Source organism: Oncorhynchus clarkii, chromosome 20 (genome assembly GCF_045791955.1).
Source record: "Oncorhynchus clarkii lewisi isolate Uvic-CL-2024 chromosome 20, UVic_Ocla_1.0, whole genome shotgun sequence".
Lineage (NCBI taxonomy): Eukaryota > Metazoa > Chordata > Actinopteri > Salmoniformes > Salmonidae > Oncorhynchus > Oncorhynchus clarkii.
Window position 1 is genome coordinate 86,448,099 of NC_092166.1, and position 20,180 is coordinate 86,468,278.

At 45.2% G+C, this 20,180-nt stretch overlaps 1 protein-coding gene across 5 annotated transcripts in view; it reads right to left on the bottom strand.

The window, feature by feature from the left end:
• Positions 1 to 20,180, bottom strand: part of LOC139377009 (CSC1-like protein 2) — a 79,983-nt gene that overhangs the window by 35,095 nt on the left and 24,708 nt on the right. For 2 of the 5 annotated variants that reach the window (XM_071120068.1, XM_071120067.1), the window contains exons 2-10: positions 16,029 to 16,318; positions 15,338 to 15,417; positions 12,373 to 12,411; positions 7,683 to 7,773; positions 4,952 to 4,989; positions 2,744 to 2,886; positions 1,525 to 1,576; positions 616 to 724; positions 314 to 384 (exon numbers count right to left, since the gene is read on the bottom strand). In XM_071120068.1, coding sequence (XP_070976169.1) covers positions 314 to 384; positions 616 to 724; positions 1,525 to 1,576; positions 2,744 to 2,886; positions 4,952 to 4,989; positions 7,683 to 7,773; positions 12,373 to 12,411; positions 15,338 to 15,417; positions 16,029 to 16,265 — 860 coding nt within the window. In that variant the 5' untranslated portion in view covers positions 16,266 to 16,318. Of the gene's footprint in view, positions 1 to 313; positions 385 to 539; positions 570 to 615; positions 725 to 1,524; positions 1,577 to 2,743; positions 2,887 to 4,951; positions 4,990 to 7,682; positions 7,774 to 11,948; positions 12,351 to 12,372; positions 12,412 to 15,337; positions 15,418 to 16,028; positions 16,319 to 20,180 lie in introns of those variants that run through there. The other 3 variants (XM_071120069.1, XM_071120070.1, XM_071120071.1) reach the window with 3 other exon arrangements.

Genomic DNA, 20,180 nt, shown 5'->3' on the forward strand with positions numbered 1-20,180 from the left:
ACGACTCACATGACTCAGCTCATAGGCTTTTTTTTTGTTAGGAGCAATCACACAGATAGGCCTGCTATTGTCTGTATAGGGCCGGGACTCATGGACCCAAACACACACACACACACACACACGGGGTCAGGACAAGTAAGTAATATAATGTAGCCCTGTTGACAGACTACTCTCAGAGAGACTACTAGGGAATGGGTTTCATTGTTGCCAGATACAGGAAACAGACAGCACTTACTCAAAGTGTTGCCAGATTACAGGAAACAGACAGCACTTACTCAGTGTTGCCAGATTACAGGAAACAGACAGCACTTACTCAAAGTGTTGCTTGATGTGCTTCTCCTCTGCATACTTGGAGATCCCGTTGACAAATAAAGTGCGTTTCACCTAAAAATTAAAAAAAGAGCAAACAAATGAAGATACAGTGGAGTTTTCACATTGACCTGGTACATCTACAGCCTGGTAGTGGAGGGATATTTAGGAAATGGGTGGAGTGTGTGTGTGTGTGTGTGTGTGTGTGTGTGTGTGTTCATACCACCCACCAGATCGTCCTCTCTGTAGTGCATCTTGGAGGTGTGTGTGTGTGTGTGTGTGTGTGTGTGCGCTCATACCACCCACCAGATCGTCCTCTCTGTAGTGCATCTTGGAGGTGTGTCGTCTCATGCTGTACACGGTCAGCAACAGGTAGAGGAACGCAAAGGTGGTGTGGAGCCACAGCAGCATGTTACTGAGAGGGGGGGCAGAAACAGACACACGCACACAGACAGTTAGACAGGCACACAGACAAACACACACAGATTAAAACACAGTTAGTCAGACAGACAGACAGGCACACACAGATTAAAACACAGTTAGTCAGACAGGCAGGCAGACAGGCAGACATACAGACAGTTAGACAGGTAGTCAGACAGACAGGCAGGCAGGCAGAAAGACAGTTAGTCAGACAGACAGTCAGGCAGGCAGAAAGACAGGCAGGCAGAAAGACAGGCAGGCAGGCAGAAAGACAGGCAGGCAGTCAGAAAGACAGGCAGACAGGCAGACATACAGACAGTTAGACAGGTAGTCAGACAGACAGGCAGGCAGGCAGAAAGACAGTTAGTCAGACAGACAGTCAGGCAGGCAGAAAGACAGGCAGGCAGAAAGACAGGCAGGCAGGCAGAAAGACAGGCAGGCAGGCAGAAAGACAGGCAGGCAGGCAGACAGGCAGACATACAGACAGTTAGACAGGTAGTCAGACAGACAGGCAGGCAGGCAGAAAGACAGTTAGTCAGACAGACAGTCAGGCAGGCAGAAAGACAGGCAGGCAGAAAGACAGGCAGGCAGAAAGACAGGCAGGCAGGCAGAAAGACAGGCAGGCAGGCAGAAAGACAGGCAGGCAGACAGACAGGCAGACATACAGACAGTTAGACAGGTAGTCAGACAGACAGGCAGGCAGGCAGAAAGACAGGCAGGCAGACAGACAGGCAGGCACCAACCATTCCTTCTGTAATTGCAACCTAAATAAAGCACTAATGTAGAATCACTCACTTGGCATCCAGATTGGCTAAAGTGGTACGTCCAAAACTGTAGGCATCATTCTCTGTGTGGGGAAAATGGTTAGGTCAGAGGGCAGAAACAGGAGAATAACGGGACATTATGCTGCATCATTCTCTGTGTGGGGAAATGGTTAGGTCAGAGGGCAGAAACAGGAGAATAACGGGACATTACGCGTGTCTGTTGAATGTACGTTCTAGTTCATTATATTTCTATGGGTGGGTTATTGAATGGGAATGTACGTTCTAGTTCATTATATTTCTATGGGTGGGTTATTGAATGTACGTTCTAGTTCATTATATTTCTATGGGTGGGTTATTGAATGTGAATGTACGTTCTAGTTCTTATATTTCTATGGGTGGATTATTGAATGTGAATGTACTGTACGTTCTAGTTCATTATATTTCTATGGGTGGATTATTGAATGTGAATGTACTGTACGTTCTAGTTCATTATATTTCTATGGGTGGGTTATTGAATGGGAATGTACGTTCTAGTTCATTATATTTCTATGGGTGGATTATTGAATGTGAATGTACGTTCTAGTTCATTATATTTCTATGGGTGGATTATTGAATGTGAATGTACTGTACGTTCTAGTTCATTATATTTCTATGGGTGGGTTTCAGCATCTTTGTCTTCAGATGAGTTTGTGGTGGTATCTGATTTTTATATGAAAGTGAGGAAATGAATCCACAAGGAGCTGATTCAATTCATGTGATACACATAATATATTTAAAATGGCTTCAGTCCAATCTACCCTGCATGACCACAGCTTTTTCTACACAGGAGAACATTGATAGTAATTAATGGTGGTTTGTCTATAATCTAATAACACCACTTCTAGAATTACCTCTAGGTCTTTATCTTATTAACACAAGGGCCTTGTGGTTAGTGTCCACCCTGAGATTGGAAGGTTGGGGGTTCAATCCCCGGTCAAGTCATAAAGACAAAAAAAAAAATGGGACCCGATGCTCCTCTGCTTGGCATGAAAGGAGATGGATTGGGGGTAAGGCCCTAAGATAGACTAGTGTCCTGTCCAGGGGGTGTCCTGTCCATCAAGCTGTCTCACTACAGAAACAGGAGACTAGTGTCCTGTCCAGGGGGTGTCCTGGTACATCAAGCTGTCTCACTACAGAAACAGGAGATAGACTAGTGTCCTGGACAGTCTCTCAAGTCTTTCCTGAAGTCCTGTCCCCTAAACCCCACTCACCCAATAGATTTCCTGAGAAGTTGACGGGCAGGACGATGGCCACTGAGAGCACGCCCACCACCACCAGCAGACCAATGATGTGCCTCTGGAAGGAGAGGTAGTGCACAGCATCCTCCCCACACTTCTCCCTGATCTCCTCATCCCTAGAGAGAGACAGAGAGAGACAGAGCATGTCTTTTTTTAAATGTAATCTTTATTTAACCATGAGTCACTGAGACAGAGTATTTTATACAAGAACACAGTCAGAGATACTAACCAGGGTCCAGCCGTGCAGAGCTCTGAACACAGTCACTGACAGTTAAACTCACAAAAGACTAATTACAACCTCATTTTAACTCTTGCTGACCCCCCCCCCCCCACACCACACACACACACACACAACCTTGAGAACGACTGATATAGATGTTTTTTAGGGCCGATGCCGATAATGATTTTTGGGGGTCAAGGAGGCTGATCGATGGTGATGATATTTTAAGCCGATATTCAATATCATTCAATATGTAAATGGTGATGCCACCATTTCAATGCAAATAGGTTCAACGTAACGTCATGATTTTGTGATCAAGGGAACAAAACTGAACAAAAATATAAATGCAACATGTAAAGTGTTGGTCTATGAGCGGAAATACAAAATCACAGAAATGTTCCATACGCACAGCTTATTTCTCTCAAATTTGATGCACAAATTTGTTTACATCCCTGTTAGTGAGCATTTCTCCTTTGCCAAGATAATCCATCCACCTGACAGGTGTAGCATATCAAGAAGCTGATTCAACAGCATGATCATTACACGGGTGCACCTTGTGCTGGGGACAATAAAAGGCCATTCTAAAATGTGTAGTTGTCACAGATGTCTCAAGTTGAGGGAGCAGCAACTGCATGCTGACTGCAGGAAGGTCCACCAGAGCTGTTGCCAGATAATTAAATGTTAATTTCTCTACCATAAGGTTGTATTAGATAAATTGGCTGTACGTCCAACCGGCCTCACAACAGCAGAGCACGTGTATTGCGTTGCGTGGGGGAGCGGTTTGCTGATGTCAGCGTTGTAAACAGAGTGCCCCATGGTGGAGGTGGGGTTACGGTTTGGGCAGGCATCGGACAATGAACACAATTGATTTTATCGATGGCAATTTGAATGCACAGAGACAATTACGAGACCATCCTGAGGCCCCATTGTCGTGCCATTCATCCGCCGCCATCACCTCATGTTTCAGCATGATAATGCACGGCTCCATGTCGCAAGGATCTGTACACAATTCCTGGAAGCTGAAAATGTCCCAGCTAGCTAGCATAGTAGATAATATGGATAGCTACATTGTCCATTAGCTCCTAACTGATATGTTTATCTAGCCAGCTAGCTAGCATGGTCATTAGCTCCTAACTGATATGTTTATCTAGCCAGCTAGCTAGCATGGTAGCATGGCCATTAGCTCCTAACTGATATGTTTATCTAGCCAGCTAGCTAGCATGGTAGCATGGCCATTAGCTCCTAACTGATATGTTTATCTAGCCAGCTAGCTAGCATGGTAGCATGGCCATTAGCTCATAACTGATATGTTTATCTAGCCAGCTAGCTAGCATGGTAGCGTGGCCATTAGCTCCTAACTGATATGTTTATCTAGCCAGCTAGCTAGCATGGCCATTAGCTCCTAACTGATATGTTTATCTAGCCAGCTAGCTAGCATGGCCATTAGCTCCTAACTGATATGTTTATCTAGCCAGCTAGCTAGCATGGCCATTAGCTCCTAACTGATATGTTTATCTAGCCAGCTAGCTAGCATAGTAGATAATATGGCTAGCTACCTAACATCACAGATGAAAGGGTTTGTTATCGTAATCTTTGCTAACAGGTCTCATAGCTGTCTGTTTAGCTAGCACGTCCACAACAAGCACTGGTAGTGAATGAGTAGTGAATTAATTACACTAAACTAATATTTGCAACAAGAGATCGATTTTGAGCACTGTCTTAATTAATCTGTTTCTCAATTGTGCATCTTTCGGTTGGAGAATGAGCTAGTTTGCTGCGAATTTTCCCAGCTAGACATTCCTCAGTGGGTGGTGGCTAGCAGAGCAGCAGTTTTGCTAAGTAAAGGGACTATCAAAGGCTGATGGCCAATATCAGCCCGATATATTGGCTCAGCTGATTTTCGGTCGGTCTCTCTCTAACACACACACACACACACACAACCCACTTTATGGGAGACTCACTTTATCCGGAAGATGGCTGTTAACCAGGAGCAGAAGCCCTAGAGAGAGAAGAGATTAGGTTAGATCTGCCGTCAATTAGGTTAGACCTGCTGTAGATTAGATGTGTCATAGATTAGATTTATTAAATCTGCCATAGGTTAGGTTAGATCTGCCGTAGGTTAGGTTAGATCTGCAGAAGGTTAGAGTAGATCTGCCGTAGGTTAGAGTAGATCTGCCGTAGGTTAGGTTAGACCTGCCGTAGGTTAGACCAGGTCTATCGTAGGTTAGGATCAGATCAAATCCAATTGTATTTGTCACATACACATGGTTAGCAGATGTTAATGGTCACATACACATGGTTAGCAGATGTTATTGGTCACATACACATGGTTAGCAGATGTTATTGGTCACATACACATGGTTAGCAGATGTTAATGCGAGTGTAGCGAAATGCTTGTGCTTCTAGTTCTGACCATGCTGTAATAACCAATGAGTAATCTAACCTAACAATTTCACAACAACTACCTTATACACACAAGTGTAAAGGAATGAATAAGAATATGTACATAAAAATATATGAATGAGCGATGGCCGAACGGCATAGGCAAGTAGATGAGGTAGATGGTGTAGAGTACAGTATATACATATGAGATGTGTAATGTAGAGTATGTAAACAAAGTGGCGTAGTTAAAGTGGCTAGTGATACTTGTATTACATAAAGATGCAGTAGATGATATAGAGTACAGTATATACATATACATATGAGATGAGTAATGTAGGGTATGAAAACATATAAAGTGGCTAGTGATACATTTATTACATAATTTTTTCCATTATTAAAGTGGCTAGAGATTGAGTCAGTATGTTGGCAGCAGCCACTCAATGTTAGTGGTGGCTGTTTAACAGTCTGATGGCCTTGAGAAAGAAGCTGTTTTTCAGTCTCTCAGGCAGTGGCTCGTGTGGTTGTTGTCCTTGATGATCTTTATGGCCTTCCTGTGACATCGGGTGGTGTAGGTGTCCTGGAGGGCAGATAGTTTTCCCCCGGTGTTGCGTTGTGCAGACCTCACTACCCTCCTCTCACAAGCCTTACGGTTGTGGGCAGAGCAGTTGCCGTACCAGGTGGTGATACAGCCTGACAGGATGCTCGAGACTGTACATTTGTAAACGTTTGTGAGTGTTTTTGGTGACAAGCTAAATTTCTTCAGCCTCCTGAGGTTGAAGAGGCGCTGCTGCGCCTTCTTCACGATGCTGTCTGTGTGGGTGGACCAATTCAGTTTGTCTGGGATGTGTACGCCGAGGAACTTAAAACGTACTACCCTCTCCACTACTGTTCCATCAATGTGGATAGGGGGGTGTTCCCTCTGCTGTTTCCTGAAGTCCACAATCATCTCCTTTGTTTTGTTGACATTCAGTGAGGTTATTTTCCTGACACCACACTCCGAGGGCCCTCACCTCCTCCCTGTAGGCAGTCTCGTCGTTGTTGGTAATCAAGCCTACCACTGTAGTGTCGTCTGCAAACTTGATGATTGAGTTGGAGGCGGGCATGGCCACCCAGTCGTGGGTGAACAGGGAGTACAGGAGAGGGCTGAGAACGCACCCTTGTGGGGCCCCAGTGTTGAGGATCAGCGGGGTGGAGATGTTGTTACCTACCCTCACCACCTAAGGGCGGCCCATCAGGAAGTCCAGGACCCAGTTGCACAGGGCGGGGTCGAGACCCAGGGTCTCGAGCCTGATGATGAGTTTGGAGGGTACTATGGTGTTAAATACTGAGCTGTAGTCAATGAACAGCATTCTCACATAGGTATTCCTCTGCAGTAGGTTAGGTTAGATCTGCAGTAGGTTAGATCTGCAGAAGGTTAGGTTAGATCTGCCGAAGGTTAGATCTGCAGAAGGTTAGGTTAGATCTGCAGAAGGTTAGGTTAGATCTGCAGAAGGTTAGATTAGATCTGCAGAAGGTTAGATTAGATCTGCAGAAGGTTAGGTTAGATCTGCAGAAGGTTAGGTTAGATCTGCAGAAGGTTAGGTTAGATCTGCAGAAGGTTAGGTTAGATCTGCAGAAGGTTAGGTTAGATCTGCAGAAGGTTAGGTTAGATCTGCAGAAGGTTAGGTTAGATCTGCAGAAGGTTAGGTTAGGTCTGCCGTAGGTTAGGTTAGGTCAGGTCTGCCGTAGGTTAGGTTAGGTCAGGTCTGCCGTAGGTTAGGTTAGGTCAGGTCTTCCGTAGGTTAGGTTGGGTCAGGTCTGCCGTAGGTTAGGTCAGGTCTTCCGTAGGTTAGGTTAGGTCTGCCGTAGGTTAGGTCAGGTCTGCCGTAGGTTAGGTCAGGTCTGCCGTAGGTTAGGTCAGGTCTGCCGTAGGTTAGGTTAGGTCTGGGGCGTCAGGTAGCCTAGTGGTTAGAGCGTTGGATTAATAACTGAAAAGGTTGCAAGTTCAAATCCCTGAGCTGACAAGGTAAAAATCTTTAATTCTGCCCCTGAACAAGGTAGTTAACCCACTGTTCCTAGGCTGCCATTGAAAATAAGAATTTGTTCTTAACTGACTTGCCTAGTTAAATAAAGGTTATAAAGAAATATATATATTTTTAAAGATCACATTACTTTTCACAGTGCAAATGGTTTGTGACTCTTCGACGGTGTTTCTCAAGAGCTTTTAACGGTGATTGGGTGATCACCGGAACCGACAAGGTTGGAAACCGATGCTCTAGCGTAGACGCTCCACACCCCATGACCCCAGTAAAAACAGGAAGTAGTACTTACGTTGTCTCTCTGCTCAAAGTCCACTGAGCTGGAGACAGAGGTCAGGCGTTCGTAGCGATCGGGAAGCTCTGACGTTATGGCAGACGCCACACTGCGCACACACACAATGTTAAAAGGATACCATTAGTATTAGGTTAGCATTAGCCTAGCGCTCCCCAAAAACAAATCTGATGGAGATCGCTTTAGCCAAGCATTAGCATAGCACAACACCAAAAAGTTAGGCTTTGATATCACCATTGTAGTACAGTATCAATGGTGTATTTATTTACAGAGTAGTTAGTTCACTGGCCACACATGTACTAGGCTCTGAAATGGTCTGGAGAGGCTGGTCCTGGGCTGTGTTCACACGCTTGCACCACTTACATTCCAATTCTGGAATTTCAGTTTATTTCCTGAATTGACAGAATTGAATGTAATTGACCTGAGACAGAGTTGAGGTTTTAGTGGGGCGTAGGTCTACTCCTCATCGGTGTTGGGATTAGTTATTTGAAAAATATACATTACATTTACAGAACCAGTCAAACATTTCAGAACACCTACTCATTGGAGTGGCAAGGAATGGAATGTTAGCTTAAAAAGACTGGTACCCGCACTAGAGACAATCAATCCTCTCCTGGATGAAGATCCCTGATGCCCAAATTGTTTTGTGCATACATTATACTTTTTAAAAAATTATTTAAATAGCGCACCTGTCACGACTTCCGCCGAAGTCGGTTCCCTCTCCTTGTCCGGGCGGCGTTCGACTTCACCAGCTTTCTAGCCATCGCCTTTCCATTTGTTTTGTCTTTGTTTTCTACACACCTGGTTTCTATTCCCCAATTACATGTTCATTATTTAACCCTCTGTTTCCCCCATGTTGGTGTGCGTGTTTGTAATTTATGTTCTGTTGATGGCTGCATATGACGGCTGGTATTTTGTTGCCCGGTTTTGTATTTACTCCCGTTTAGTCGTCGGTATATTTAGGCGTGGTATATTTAGTCGTGGTATATTTAGTCGTGGGTATATTTAGTCGTGGTATATTTAGTCGTGGTATATTTAGTCGTGGGTATATTTAGTCGTGGTATATTTAGTCGTGGGTATATTTAGTCGTGGTATATTTAGTCGTCGGTATATTTAGTCGTCGGTATATTTAGTCGTGGTATATTTAGTCGTCGGTATATTTAGTCGTCGGTATATTTAGTCGTCGGTATATTTAGTCGTGGTATATTTAGTCGTCGGTATATTTAGTCGTGGTATATTTAGTCGTGGTATATTTAGTCGTGGTATATTTAGTCGTGGGTATATTTAGTCGTGGGTATATTTAGTCGTGGTATATTTAGTCGTGGTATATTTAGTCGTCGGTATATTTAGTCGTGGTATATTTAGTCGTGGTATATTTAGTCGTCGGTATATTTAGTCGTGGTATATTTAGTCGTGGTATATTTAGTCGTCGGTATATTTAGTCGTGGTATATTTAGTCGTGGTATATTTAGTCGTGGTATATTTAGTCGTGGTATATTTAGTCGTCGGTATATTTAGTCGTCGGTATATTTAGTCGTCGGTATATTTAGTCGTCGGTATATTTAGTCGTCGGTATATTTAGTCGTGGTATATTTAGTCGTCGGTATATTTAGTCGTGGTATATTTAGTCGTGGTATATTTAGTCGTGGTATATTTAGTCGTGGTATATTTAGTCGTCGGTATATTTAGTCGTGGTATATTTAGTCGTGGTATATTTAGTCGTGGTATATTTAGTCGTGGGTATATTTAGTCGTGGTATATTTAGTCGTGGTATATTTAGTCGTGGTATATTTAGTCGTCGGTATATTTAGTCGTCGGTATATTTAGTCGTCGGTATATTTAGTCGTCGGTATATTTAGTCGTCGGTATATTTAGTCGTGGTATATTTAGTCGTCGGTATATTTAGTCGTGGTATATTTAGTCGTGGTATATTTAGTCGTGGTATATTTAGTCGTGGTATATTTAGTCGTCGGTATATTTAGTCGTGGTATATTTAGTCGTGGTATATTTAGTCGTGGTATATTTAGTCGTGGGTATATTTAGTCGTGGTATATTTAGTCGTGGTATATTTAGTCGTGGGTATATTTAGTCGTGGGTATATTTAGTCGTCGGTATATTTAGTCGTCGGTATATTTAGTCGTGGTATATTTAGTCGTGGTATATTTAGTCGTGGTATATTTAGTCGTGGTATATTTAGTCGTGGTATATTTAGTCGTGGTATATTTAGTCGTGGTATATTTAGTCGTCGGTATATTTAGTCGTGGTATATTTAGTCGTGGTATATTTAGTCGTGGTATATTTAGTCGTGGTATATTTAGTCGTCGGTATATTTAGTCGTGGTATATTTAGTCGTGGTATATTTAGTCGTGGTATATTTAGTCGTGGGTATATTTAGTCGTGGTATATTTAGTCGTGGTATATTTAGTCGTGGTATATTTAGTCGTCGGTATATTTAGTCGTCGGTATATTTAGTCGTGGTATATTTAGTCGTCGTGGTATATTTAGTCGTCGTGGTATATTTAGTCGTGGTATATTTAGTCGTGGTATATTTAGTCGTGGTATATTTAGTCGTGGTATATTTAGTCGTGGTATATTTAGTCGTGGTATATTTAGTCGTGGTATATTTAGTCGTGGTATATTTAGTCGTGGTATATTTCACACACCGTTGTATTGTTTCTATACCAGTGTTTTTTCGTGTATTAAATACCTTGTCCACGCATCTCAACTCTCCTGCGCCCGACTCCTTTTCACCAGTTACTCAAAGCCTTGACCTTGTATTCACTTCCAGGTAATACCGTACACAGAAACGGTTTGAACATCTGGATATAGCCTAACCGTTTTACTTTGTGTTAAAATAAAATCTCAGTTTCACGCTTCAGAGGGAGCTTGGCGATTTGAAAAAGTCACCCATTATTTTACTCTGTCACTCATAAAAATAATCTACGTAGTAATTACGTAACGCCCCCCCCCAACCCTCACACACCCCATCAGTGAGACAACAATGATCCAGAACAAACCTCTACAGCCCCATTCCATGCAGTTTGAGGATTCTAGAGATACACAAACGGTCTCTCTCTGTCAGAGCCCCCCAGCCTGTTAAAAGGCAGAATGCAGACATGGGATCAGAGCGGGGTGGGGAAAAGTGAAAATGTTCGGCAGAGTGGTTTGGAATCATCTTTCTTATTGGTCTATTTTTTAATGACTGCATGGTGATGTCCCCATGGAAGGCCCAAACTACATCCCACCAAGACAGGCAGAAATTTCACCCTGTCTTTTCAAACAGCTCTTACACTTAGAAGGACATTGTCAAAATGTTCACAATTTCACAGTGTTATGCCAACATCAGTGTGGAAATATATAGAAAACACAGGAAAATCTCATTTTTGACTGAAATGGGCCTTTAAGATGACAGATGCTAGCTAGAGAGAGAAGGTTATTCACAGACAAGGGTATTCACAGACAGGGGTATTCACAGACAAGGGTATTCACAGACAAGGGTATTCACAGACAAGGGTTTTCACAGACAAGGGTATTCACAGACAAGGGTATTCACAGACAAGGGTATTCACAGAGACAACATAACACCAGTGTGTAGTCATTAATACGCAGACTGAGAGCAGTGTTTTTCAATCCTGGTCCTGTGCACCCAAAGGGATGTCCCTTTTTATTTCTGGCCCCTGACCCCTGGCACTAACACAGCTGATGCAACTAATCCAAAATGACCCAACGACCAGGATTGAGAGAATCACTGACAGAGGGATGTTAATCCAGGATAACGTTTCGCCTTTCAGATCACAATGAATATTGGCGCCAAGCATACAACAACATTAAAGGATGAAGGGGGGGGGGGTCCACCACAGACACACAGCTGATTGGCAGGAAGAGGTGGCTAGTAGGTAGTACAGAACCACCACAGACACACAGCTGATTGGCAGGAAGAGGTGGCTAGTAGGTAGTACAGAACCACCACAGACACACAGCTGATTGGTAGGAAGAGGTGGCTAGTAGGTAGTACAGAATCACCACAGACACACAGCTGATTGGTAGGAAGAGGTGGCTAGTAGGTAGTACAGAACCACCACAGACACACAGCTGATTGGTAGGAAGAGGTGGCTAGTAGGTAGTACAGAACCACCACAGACACACAGCTGATTGGTAGGAAGAGGTGGCTAGTAGGTAGTACAGAACCACCACAGACTGATACATACAGGAGCTGTAGGTAGGGATAACCAGTCAGGTGAGGTGTGTAGTTACTAGTTACCGTACCTCTCCACCCTGTAAACATCCTGCCTGCTGGGCGCCTCATGGGCTGCGCTCATACAGGAGGACAGGAAAGGCATGCTGCTTGTCAGAGAGTTTAACAACGAAACAGATTAGCATATAGAGCTGATTAGTTAGGGAGAGAGAGGACATCCAACAGCAGGGTTGAAACAGACAGAGACAGAGAGACGCCAGAGAGACTCAGCAGCAAATGATGAGAAAGAAAAAAGGTGGAGAGAACAGGAGTGGCATGGAGAAGAAGAAAGCCTGGAGGGAGAGAAGGAAAGAGAAGACCCACACCGAGAGAGAGAGAGAGGCCAACCCAACCCACACCAGCCTAGGTAGGAAAGGAAGGAAAAGAGTTACTCCTAGAAGATAAGAGGGGTACGGAAGAGGAAGAGAAGCAGGGTGACGCGGTAACATTACATACTATTCCTGTTCGTCCAGACGGCTGTATCGCTGACTCCGTCTTCAGAGAGAAAAACAAAAACAGAAAAAACAATATGGCAGGGGGTCAGCTTGGTAGAGTCCTGGAGGAGAAACTAGTGATCGATGCCGTTAATCAGGGCCAATCACAGTTCAGTTGTCTCTACAGCGACAGAGGGCCTCTGCTGGGGTTATACATAGTAGCTATATTACAAATATTTCCAAACAGATTAATATACAGGCCATTAGCAAATTCCTTTAACCAAAGCCACTCAACTCATACATGCACACAGTTTTTACATATGGGTGGTCCTGGGAATTGAACCCACCGTTCTGGGGTTTCAGACGTCACGCTCTACCAAACTGAGCAAAAGAGGGTCACGAGCTTTGACGAGAGTACACACAATGTAGTCTTGAGTATTGTCTATATAACAACAGCACCATGAAGACCACAAATCCATAAAATGGCTGCTTATGTTTGGTTCATACTGAATTTAAAAAAAGCATCAAACACAGATATACAGTAGACAGATAGCTTCCATCCTCCTCTTGGTACATTGACTTCAATACAAAACTTAGGAGGCTCGAGCTTCTCGCCACCTTCCATAGACTTGCATGGTAATAATGCCCTGGCTGGTCGAGTGGTAATGCCCTGGCTGGTCGAGTGGTAATGCCCCACAACGTTTGGGCCTGCGAGCATTACTGTATTACTGTGGTAGTCTGCTGTTCAGTCACCCCTACGTATTACTGTTCAGTCACCCCTACGTATTACTGTTCAGTCACCCCTACGTATTACTGTTCAGTCACCCCTACGTATTACTGTTCAGTCACCACTACGTATTACTGTGGTAGTCTACTGTTCAGTCACCACTACGTATTACTGTGGTAGTCTGCTGTTCAGTCACCACTACGTATTACTGTGGTAGTCTGCTGTTCAGTCACCACTACGTATTACTGTGGTAGTCTACTGTTCAGTCACCCCTACGTATTACTGTTCAGTCACCCCTACGTATTACTGTTCAGTCACCACTACGTATTACTGTGGTAGTCTACTGTTCAGTCACCACTACGTATTACTGTGGTAGTCTGCTGTTCAGTCACCACTACGTATTACTGTGGTAGTCTGCTGTTCAGTCACCACTACGTATTACTGTGGTAGTCTGCTGTTCAGTCACCACTACGTATTACTGTGGTAGTCTACTGTTCAGTCACCCCTACGTATTACTGTTCAGTCACCACTACGTATTACTGTGGTAGTCTGCTGTTCAGTCACCCCTACGTATTACTGTTCAGTCACCACTACGTATTACTGTGGTAGTCTGCTGTTCAGTCACCCCTACGTATTACTGTGGTAGTCTACTGTTCAGTCACCCCTACGTATTACTGTTCAGTCACCACTACGTATTACTGTGGTAGTCTACTGTTCAGTCACCCCTACGTATTACTGTGGCAGTCTACTGTTCAGTCACCACTACGTATTACTGTGGTAGTCTACTGTTAAGTCACCCCTACGTATTACTGTTCAGTCACCACTACGTATTACTGTGGTAGTCTACTGTTAAGTCACCCCTACGTATTACTGTTCAGTCACCACTACGTATTACTGTGGTAGTCTACCGTTCAGTCACCCCTACGTATTACTGTGGCAGTCTACTGTTCAGTCACCACTACGTATTACTGTGGTAGTCTACTGTTCAGTCACCACTACGTATTACTGTGGTAGTCTACTGTTCAGTCACCCCTACGTATTACTGTGGTAGTCTACTGTTCAGTCACCCCTACGTATTACTGTGGTAGTCTACTGTTCAGTCACCCCTACGTATTACTGTGGTAGTCTGCTGTTCAGTTACCCCTACGTATTACTGTGGTAGTCTACTGTTCAGTCACCCCTACGTATTACTGTGGTAGTCTACTGTTCAGTCACCCCTACGTATTACTGTGGTAGTCTACTGTTCAGTCACCACTACGTATTACTGTGGTAGTCTACTGTCCCAGAGGCTGCACTGAACTGTGGTCGTATGTCAATCCTTCTGTCAGTGTTGATCTCCTTCTGTTACAAGAGAAGCCCTCGCCACTCTCCCCCTCTCCACTCCACTACTCCTCTCCACTCCACTACTCCTCTCCTCTCCTCCCCCTCTCCACTCCACTACTCCTCTCCACTCCTCCCCCTCTCCACTCCTCCCCCTCTCCACTCCACTACTCCTCTCCACTCCACTACTCCTCTCCACTCCTCCCCCTCTCCACTACTCCTCCCCCTCTCCACTCCACTACTCCTCCCCCTCTCCACTCCACTACTCCTCTCCACTCCACTACTCCTCTCCACTCCTCCCCCTCTCCACTCCTCCCCCTCTCCACTCCTCCCCCTCTCCACTACTCCTCCCCCTCTCCACTCCACTCCACTACTCCTCTCCACTCCACTACTCCTCTCCTCTCCTCTCCACTCCTCCCCCTCTCCACTCCACTACTCCTCTCCTCTCCTCTCCACTCCTCCACCTCTCCTCTCCACTCCTCCACCTCTCCACTACACTACTCCTCTCCTCTCCACTCCTCCCCCTCTCCACTCCTCCCCCTCTCCACTCCTCCCCCTCTCCACTACACTACTCCTCTCCACTCCACTACTCCTCTCCACTCCTCCCCCTCTCCACTCCTCCCCCTCTCCACTCCTCCCCCTCTCCACTCCACTACTCCTCCCCCTCTCCACTCCTCCCCCTCTCCTCCCCCTCTCCACTCCTCCCCCTCTCCTCAGCCTAGGTGGTGCTAAGAGTACTGTGTGGCATCAAAGCTGTGGGTTCAATTCCAACAGGGATCACATACTAAACATGTCTGTGGGTTCTTTCCCCGGTGTGTCTCAGCCTGTGTGACTCAGTTGGTAAGAGATTGTGGCGCTACCTGGCAACTCCTCAACGCCAATGTGTTGGGTTCAATTCCTGCAGGGATCACATGGTAAAGATGACAGTGTAGTGGTTTACCTGTCTGCATCAGTGACCAGCGCCAAGCGGCCGTAGTCCCACGCTACCTTCCTCAAGATGGAGAACACAAACAGGAGTACCTAGGAAACACACACACACACGTCAAAACAGGATAACTAGGAAGGCCACACACACACACACACACACGTCAAAACAGAATAACTAGGAAGGCCACACACACGCCATAACAGGATAACTAGGAAGGTAACACACACACACACACGTTAAAACAGGATAACTAGGAAGGCCACACACACACGTTAAAACAAACACACAAACTGACCACTTGTCAAAAGGTCATCCTTCATCTTCAATAGGGAGGGAGAGGTCCCAATGTACACAGAGAGAGGGGGTAGGAGCCTCACCATACATTAGGCAAGCAGGCTGCCTTCCCAAGCATGTTACTTTAGGGAAGTGAAATTCCTTCAGGGGCTGTTTTATGTCAGAACAGATCTAACCAATTAAATCACAGCTCCGTCTATATGAAGGAAAACATATCTAGACATGTCACAACATCAGCTGTACAACCCTGACTCTCGGTTTGTGTGTAGTGTGTGTGTGTGGTATGCGTGTGTGTGTGTGGGGGGGGGGGGGCTGAAGAAACCTTTCTGATGTATCAGGTGAAAAATATAGTTGTATTACACTGCATACTCATCTCTGTTTGACCTTTGAACTCTTGCGTTTGACTCACCAGGAAGCACATGAAGTCGAGTGCGAGGACGGTGGGCACCCCTCCGAAAGGCAGGCCCTGGAGCACGGTGGATCGGATACGGGCGGTGTAGCAGTAGTCCCTGGAGGTCTCACCCCCACCGGAGGTGTTGCTCTGCTGGGTGGGGCAGTTACCAAGGACCCCTCCGGGACACATGGCCCCATGGACCCCCCCTTGGGCCCCCCACATCACCACACCCACCATCAGCAGTATAGACATGCTGAGGCTTCAGTTAAGATTCAGCTCCGAACTCACTGCAGCATCTTAAACACCTGGAGGAGAGAAGACCAGGGAATTTAGGCAATTCAGAGGTAGGTGATTATATTTGTCCAATTTCACACCTGTACAGGTGTGCCTTTTTATAATTGGACGCCTCTGCTAAGGAGGGTATCAGAAATACCGGTTATACTAAGGTTGGGTGTTATCTAGACTTCCATACCGTGCCCGTGTCATCCAGAGACAATTATTTTTATTTTTTATTACGTTTACTTAACAGAATGCTAACAAAATGCTAACAAGTACTAAGGAATTCCCATAGTAAATGCTAGGTAAATGCTAAGGAGCACATGCTAATTATGTATTACTAGGACAGACAACCTAGCTCATAAAGTTATGCAAGTAACTCAAAACACAGTTTGCAGCACGCAAAAAAGAAACCAATATTAGGCAGCAGGGATCTGACAGGGGATCGTGTCTGCTGCTGTTACCAAGAAGCTAGATCTCGCAAAGCCACTTCTATGTAAATAAACAGACGTGATTGGCTCCTATGTAAAGAAACAGACGTGATTGGCTCCTATGTAAAGAAACAGACGTGATTGGCTCCTATGTTAATAAACAGACGTGATTGGCTCCTATGTTAATACACAGACGTGATTGGCTCCTATGTAAATAAACAGACGTGATTGGCTCCTATGTAAATAAACAGACGTGATTGGCTCCTATGTAAATAAACAGACGTGATTGGCTCCTATGTAAATAAACAGACGTGACTGGCTCCTATGTAAATAAACAGACGTGATTGGCTCCTATGTAAATAAACAGACGTGATTGGCTCCTATGTAAATAAACAGACGTGACTGGCTCTATGTAAATAATCTCTCAGAAACAGTCTGAAAACATCTCAGAAACAGTCTGAAAAGAGACCAGAAATACAGCAGAACAGAACAATGTTGAAGACGCCTCCAACTAACATCAACATCAACATTTAGTTTGGCAGTAATAATTCTGTAAGTTTAAGAAACATTGCCTCGTGTCTTGTCATTCCATTACCAAACACCCACATATCTGTAAGATATTTTCAAAATGTCTCTCCCTCATGAGGAGGATAATGACATTTCAGAAGTTTACTGATAATTTTTTGGTTTAAGTGATTCAAATGTGTCATTCTGTTACCAAATCAGTAAAAAAAAAAAAGGGACAATAGAGCCCTGAGTACCAGGCTATTAGAACCTGATGGAGGGACAATAGAGCTCGGAGTACCAGGCCATTAGGATCTGATGGAGGGACAATAGAGCCCTGAGTACCAGGCTATTAGAACCTGATGGAGGGACAATAGAGTCATTTGTACCAGGCCATTAGAACCTGATGGAGGGACAATAGAGCTCGGAGTACCAGGCCATTAGGATCTGATGGAGGGACAATAGAGCCCTGAGTACTAGGCCATTAGGACCTGATGGAGGGACAATAGAGCCCTGAGTACCAGGCCATTAGGACCTGATGGAGGGACAATAGAGCCCTGAGTACCAGGCCATTAGGACCTGATGGAGGGACAATAGAGCCCTGAGTACCAGGCCATTAGGACCTGATGGAGGGACAATAGAGCCCTGAGTACCAGGCCATTAGGACCTGATGGAGGGACAATAGAGCCCTGAGTACTAGGCCATTAGGGACAATAGAGCCCTGAGTACCAGGCAATTAGGACCTGATGGAGGGACAATATAGCCCTGAGTACCAGGCAATTAGGACCTGATGGAGGGACAATAGAGCCCTGAGTACCAGGCCATTAGGACCTGATGGAGGGACAATAGAGCCCTGAGTACCAGGCCATTAGGACCTGATGGAGGGACAATAGAGCCCTGAGTACCAGGCCATTAGAACCTGATGGAGGGACAATAGAGCCCTGAGTACCAGGCCATTATTAGGACCCTATGGAGGGACAATAGAGCCCTGAGTACCAGGCTATTAGAACCTGATGGAGGGACAATAGAGTCATTTGTACCAGGCCATTAGAACCTGATGGAGGGACAATAGAGCTCGGAGTACCAGGCCATTAGGATCTGATGGAGGGACAATAGAGCCCTGAGTACCAGGCCATTAGAACCTGATGGAGGGACAATAGAGCCCTGAGTATCAGGCCATTAGAACCTGATGGAGGGACAATAGAGCCCTGAGTACCAGGCAATTAGGACCTGATGGAGGGACAATAGAGCCCTGAGTACCAGGCCATTAGGACCTGATGGAGGGACAATAGAGCCCTGAGTACCAGGCCATTAGGACCTGATGGAGGGACAATAGAGCCCTGAGTACCAGGCCATTAGAACCTGATGGAGGGACAATAGAGCCCTGAGTACCAGGCCATTATTAGGACCCTATGGAGGGACAATAGAGCCCTGAGTACCAGGCTATTAGAACCTGATGGAGGAACAATAGAGTCATTTGTACCAGGCCATTAGAACCTGATGGAGGGACAATAGAGCTCGGAGTACCAGGCCATTAGGATCTGATGGAGGGACAATAGAGCCCTGAGTACCAGGCCATTAGGATCTGATGGAGGGACAATAGAGCCCTGAGTACCAGGCCATTAGAACCTGATGGAGGGACAATAGAGCCCTGAGTATCAGGCCATTAGAACCTGATGGAGGGACAATAGAGCCCTGAGTATCAGGCCATTAGGACGTGGATGGCCGTTTGCTAGTTGGATACTACCAGGGTACTACCAACACATGTCCAGGGTGCATAAAAGGAGATTACCTTAAATGTATTGTGGTCATGACTGCAGAAGTGGCGGTAATACGGCCATCTCAACAGCCCGACATGTATCCATTAAGGCCAGATATTGTTTTCAACTACTCTTAACAGAGGACACAACTGTTGTAACATAATGAATACTAAACTAAAAACATGAATAATCTAATCTGGTACAGAACAAGATGAACTAAACTGTTACTGTGTCCTGTTATTAAAGTCAGATGTTATTACTATATTAATAGCATGGTTATGATGTCTACGGCACGCTTCTCATCTGAACAGTCAGATCAGGTCGTCTCAAAACAAAAGCCTTTGTATTAACGTTGGGGGAAGGGGGTCAAAAAGATGAGAGAGAAGACTACAGTAGCTGAACAAGCCGTCTTGCAGAGTGTTTGAGGGATAGTTTATACATGGTAAATGGGTCAAAGGCTCCGGCAATGGTGTGGTTTAAGAAGAGAACATGTGGTCTAAAGTAGTGCACTACGTTACCCATAGGGCTCTGGTCTAAACTAGTGCACTACGTTACCCATAGGGCTCTGGTCTAAACTAGTGCACTACGTTACCCATAGGACTCTGGTCTAAACTAGTGCACTACGTTACCCATAGGGCTCTGGTCTAAACTAGTGCACTACGTTACCCATAGGGCTCTGCTCTAAAGTAGTGCACTACGTTACCCATAGGGCTCTGGTCTGAACTAGTGCACTACGTTACCCATAGGGCTCTGCTCTAAAGTAGTGCACTACGTTACCCATAGGGCTCTGCTCTAAAGTAGTGCACTACGTTACCCATAGGGCTCTGGTCTAAACTAGTGCACTACGTTACCCATAGGGTTCTGGTCAAAACTAGCGCACTATATAGAGAATAGGGTGCCATTTGGGAGTCTTGTCTCCTCTCCGGGTTGAGACGTTGGGGTCTCGTCTCCTCTCCGGGTAGACTGTGGTGTCTCGTCTCCTCTCCGGGTAGACTGTGGTGTCTCGTCTCCTCTCCGGGTTGAGACTGTGGTGTCTATACCCTCTATGAATCTATTGTTCTCTAGCAGCCTCCCTCTGTCCTCTGTCCCTCTCGCCATTCCTTGACCTATCACCTCTCCCCCTCCCTCTCCGTTCCTTGCTCTCTCAACTCCCGGCCACTCTCATTTTTCTCTGTCAGCGTGATGTCACAGCATTC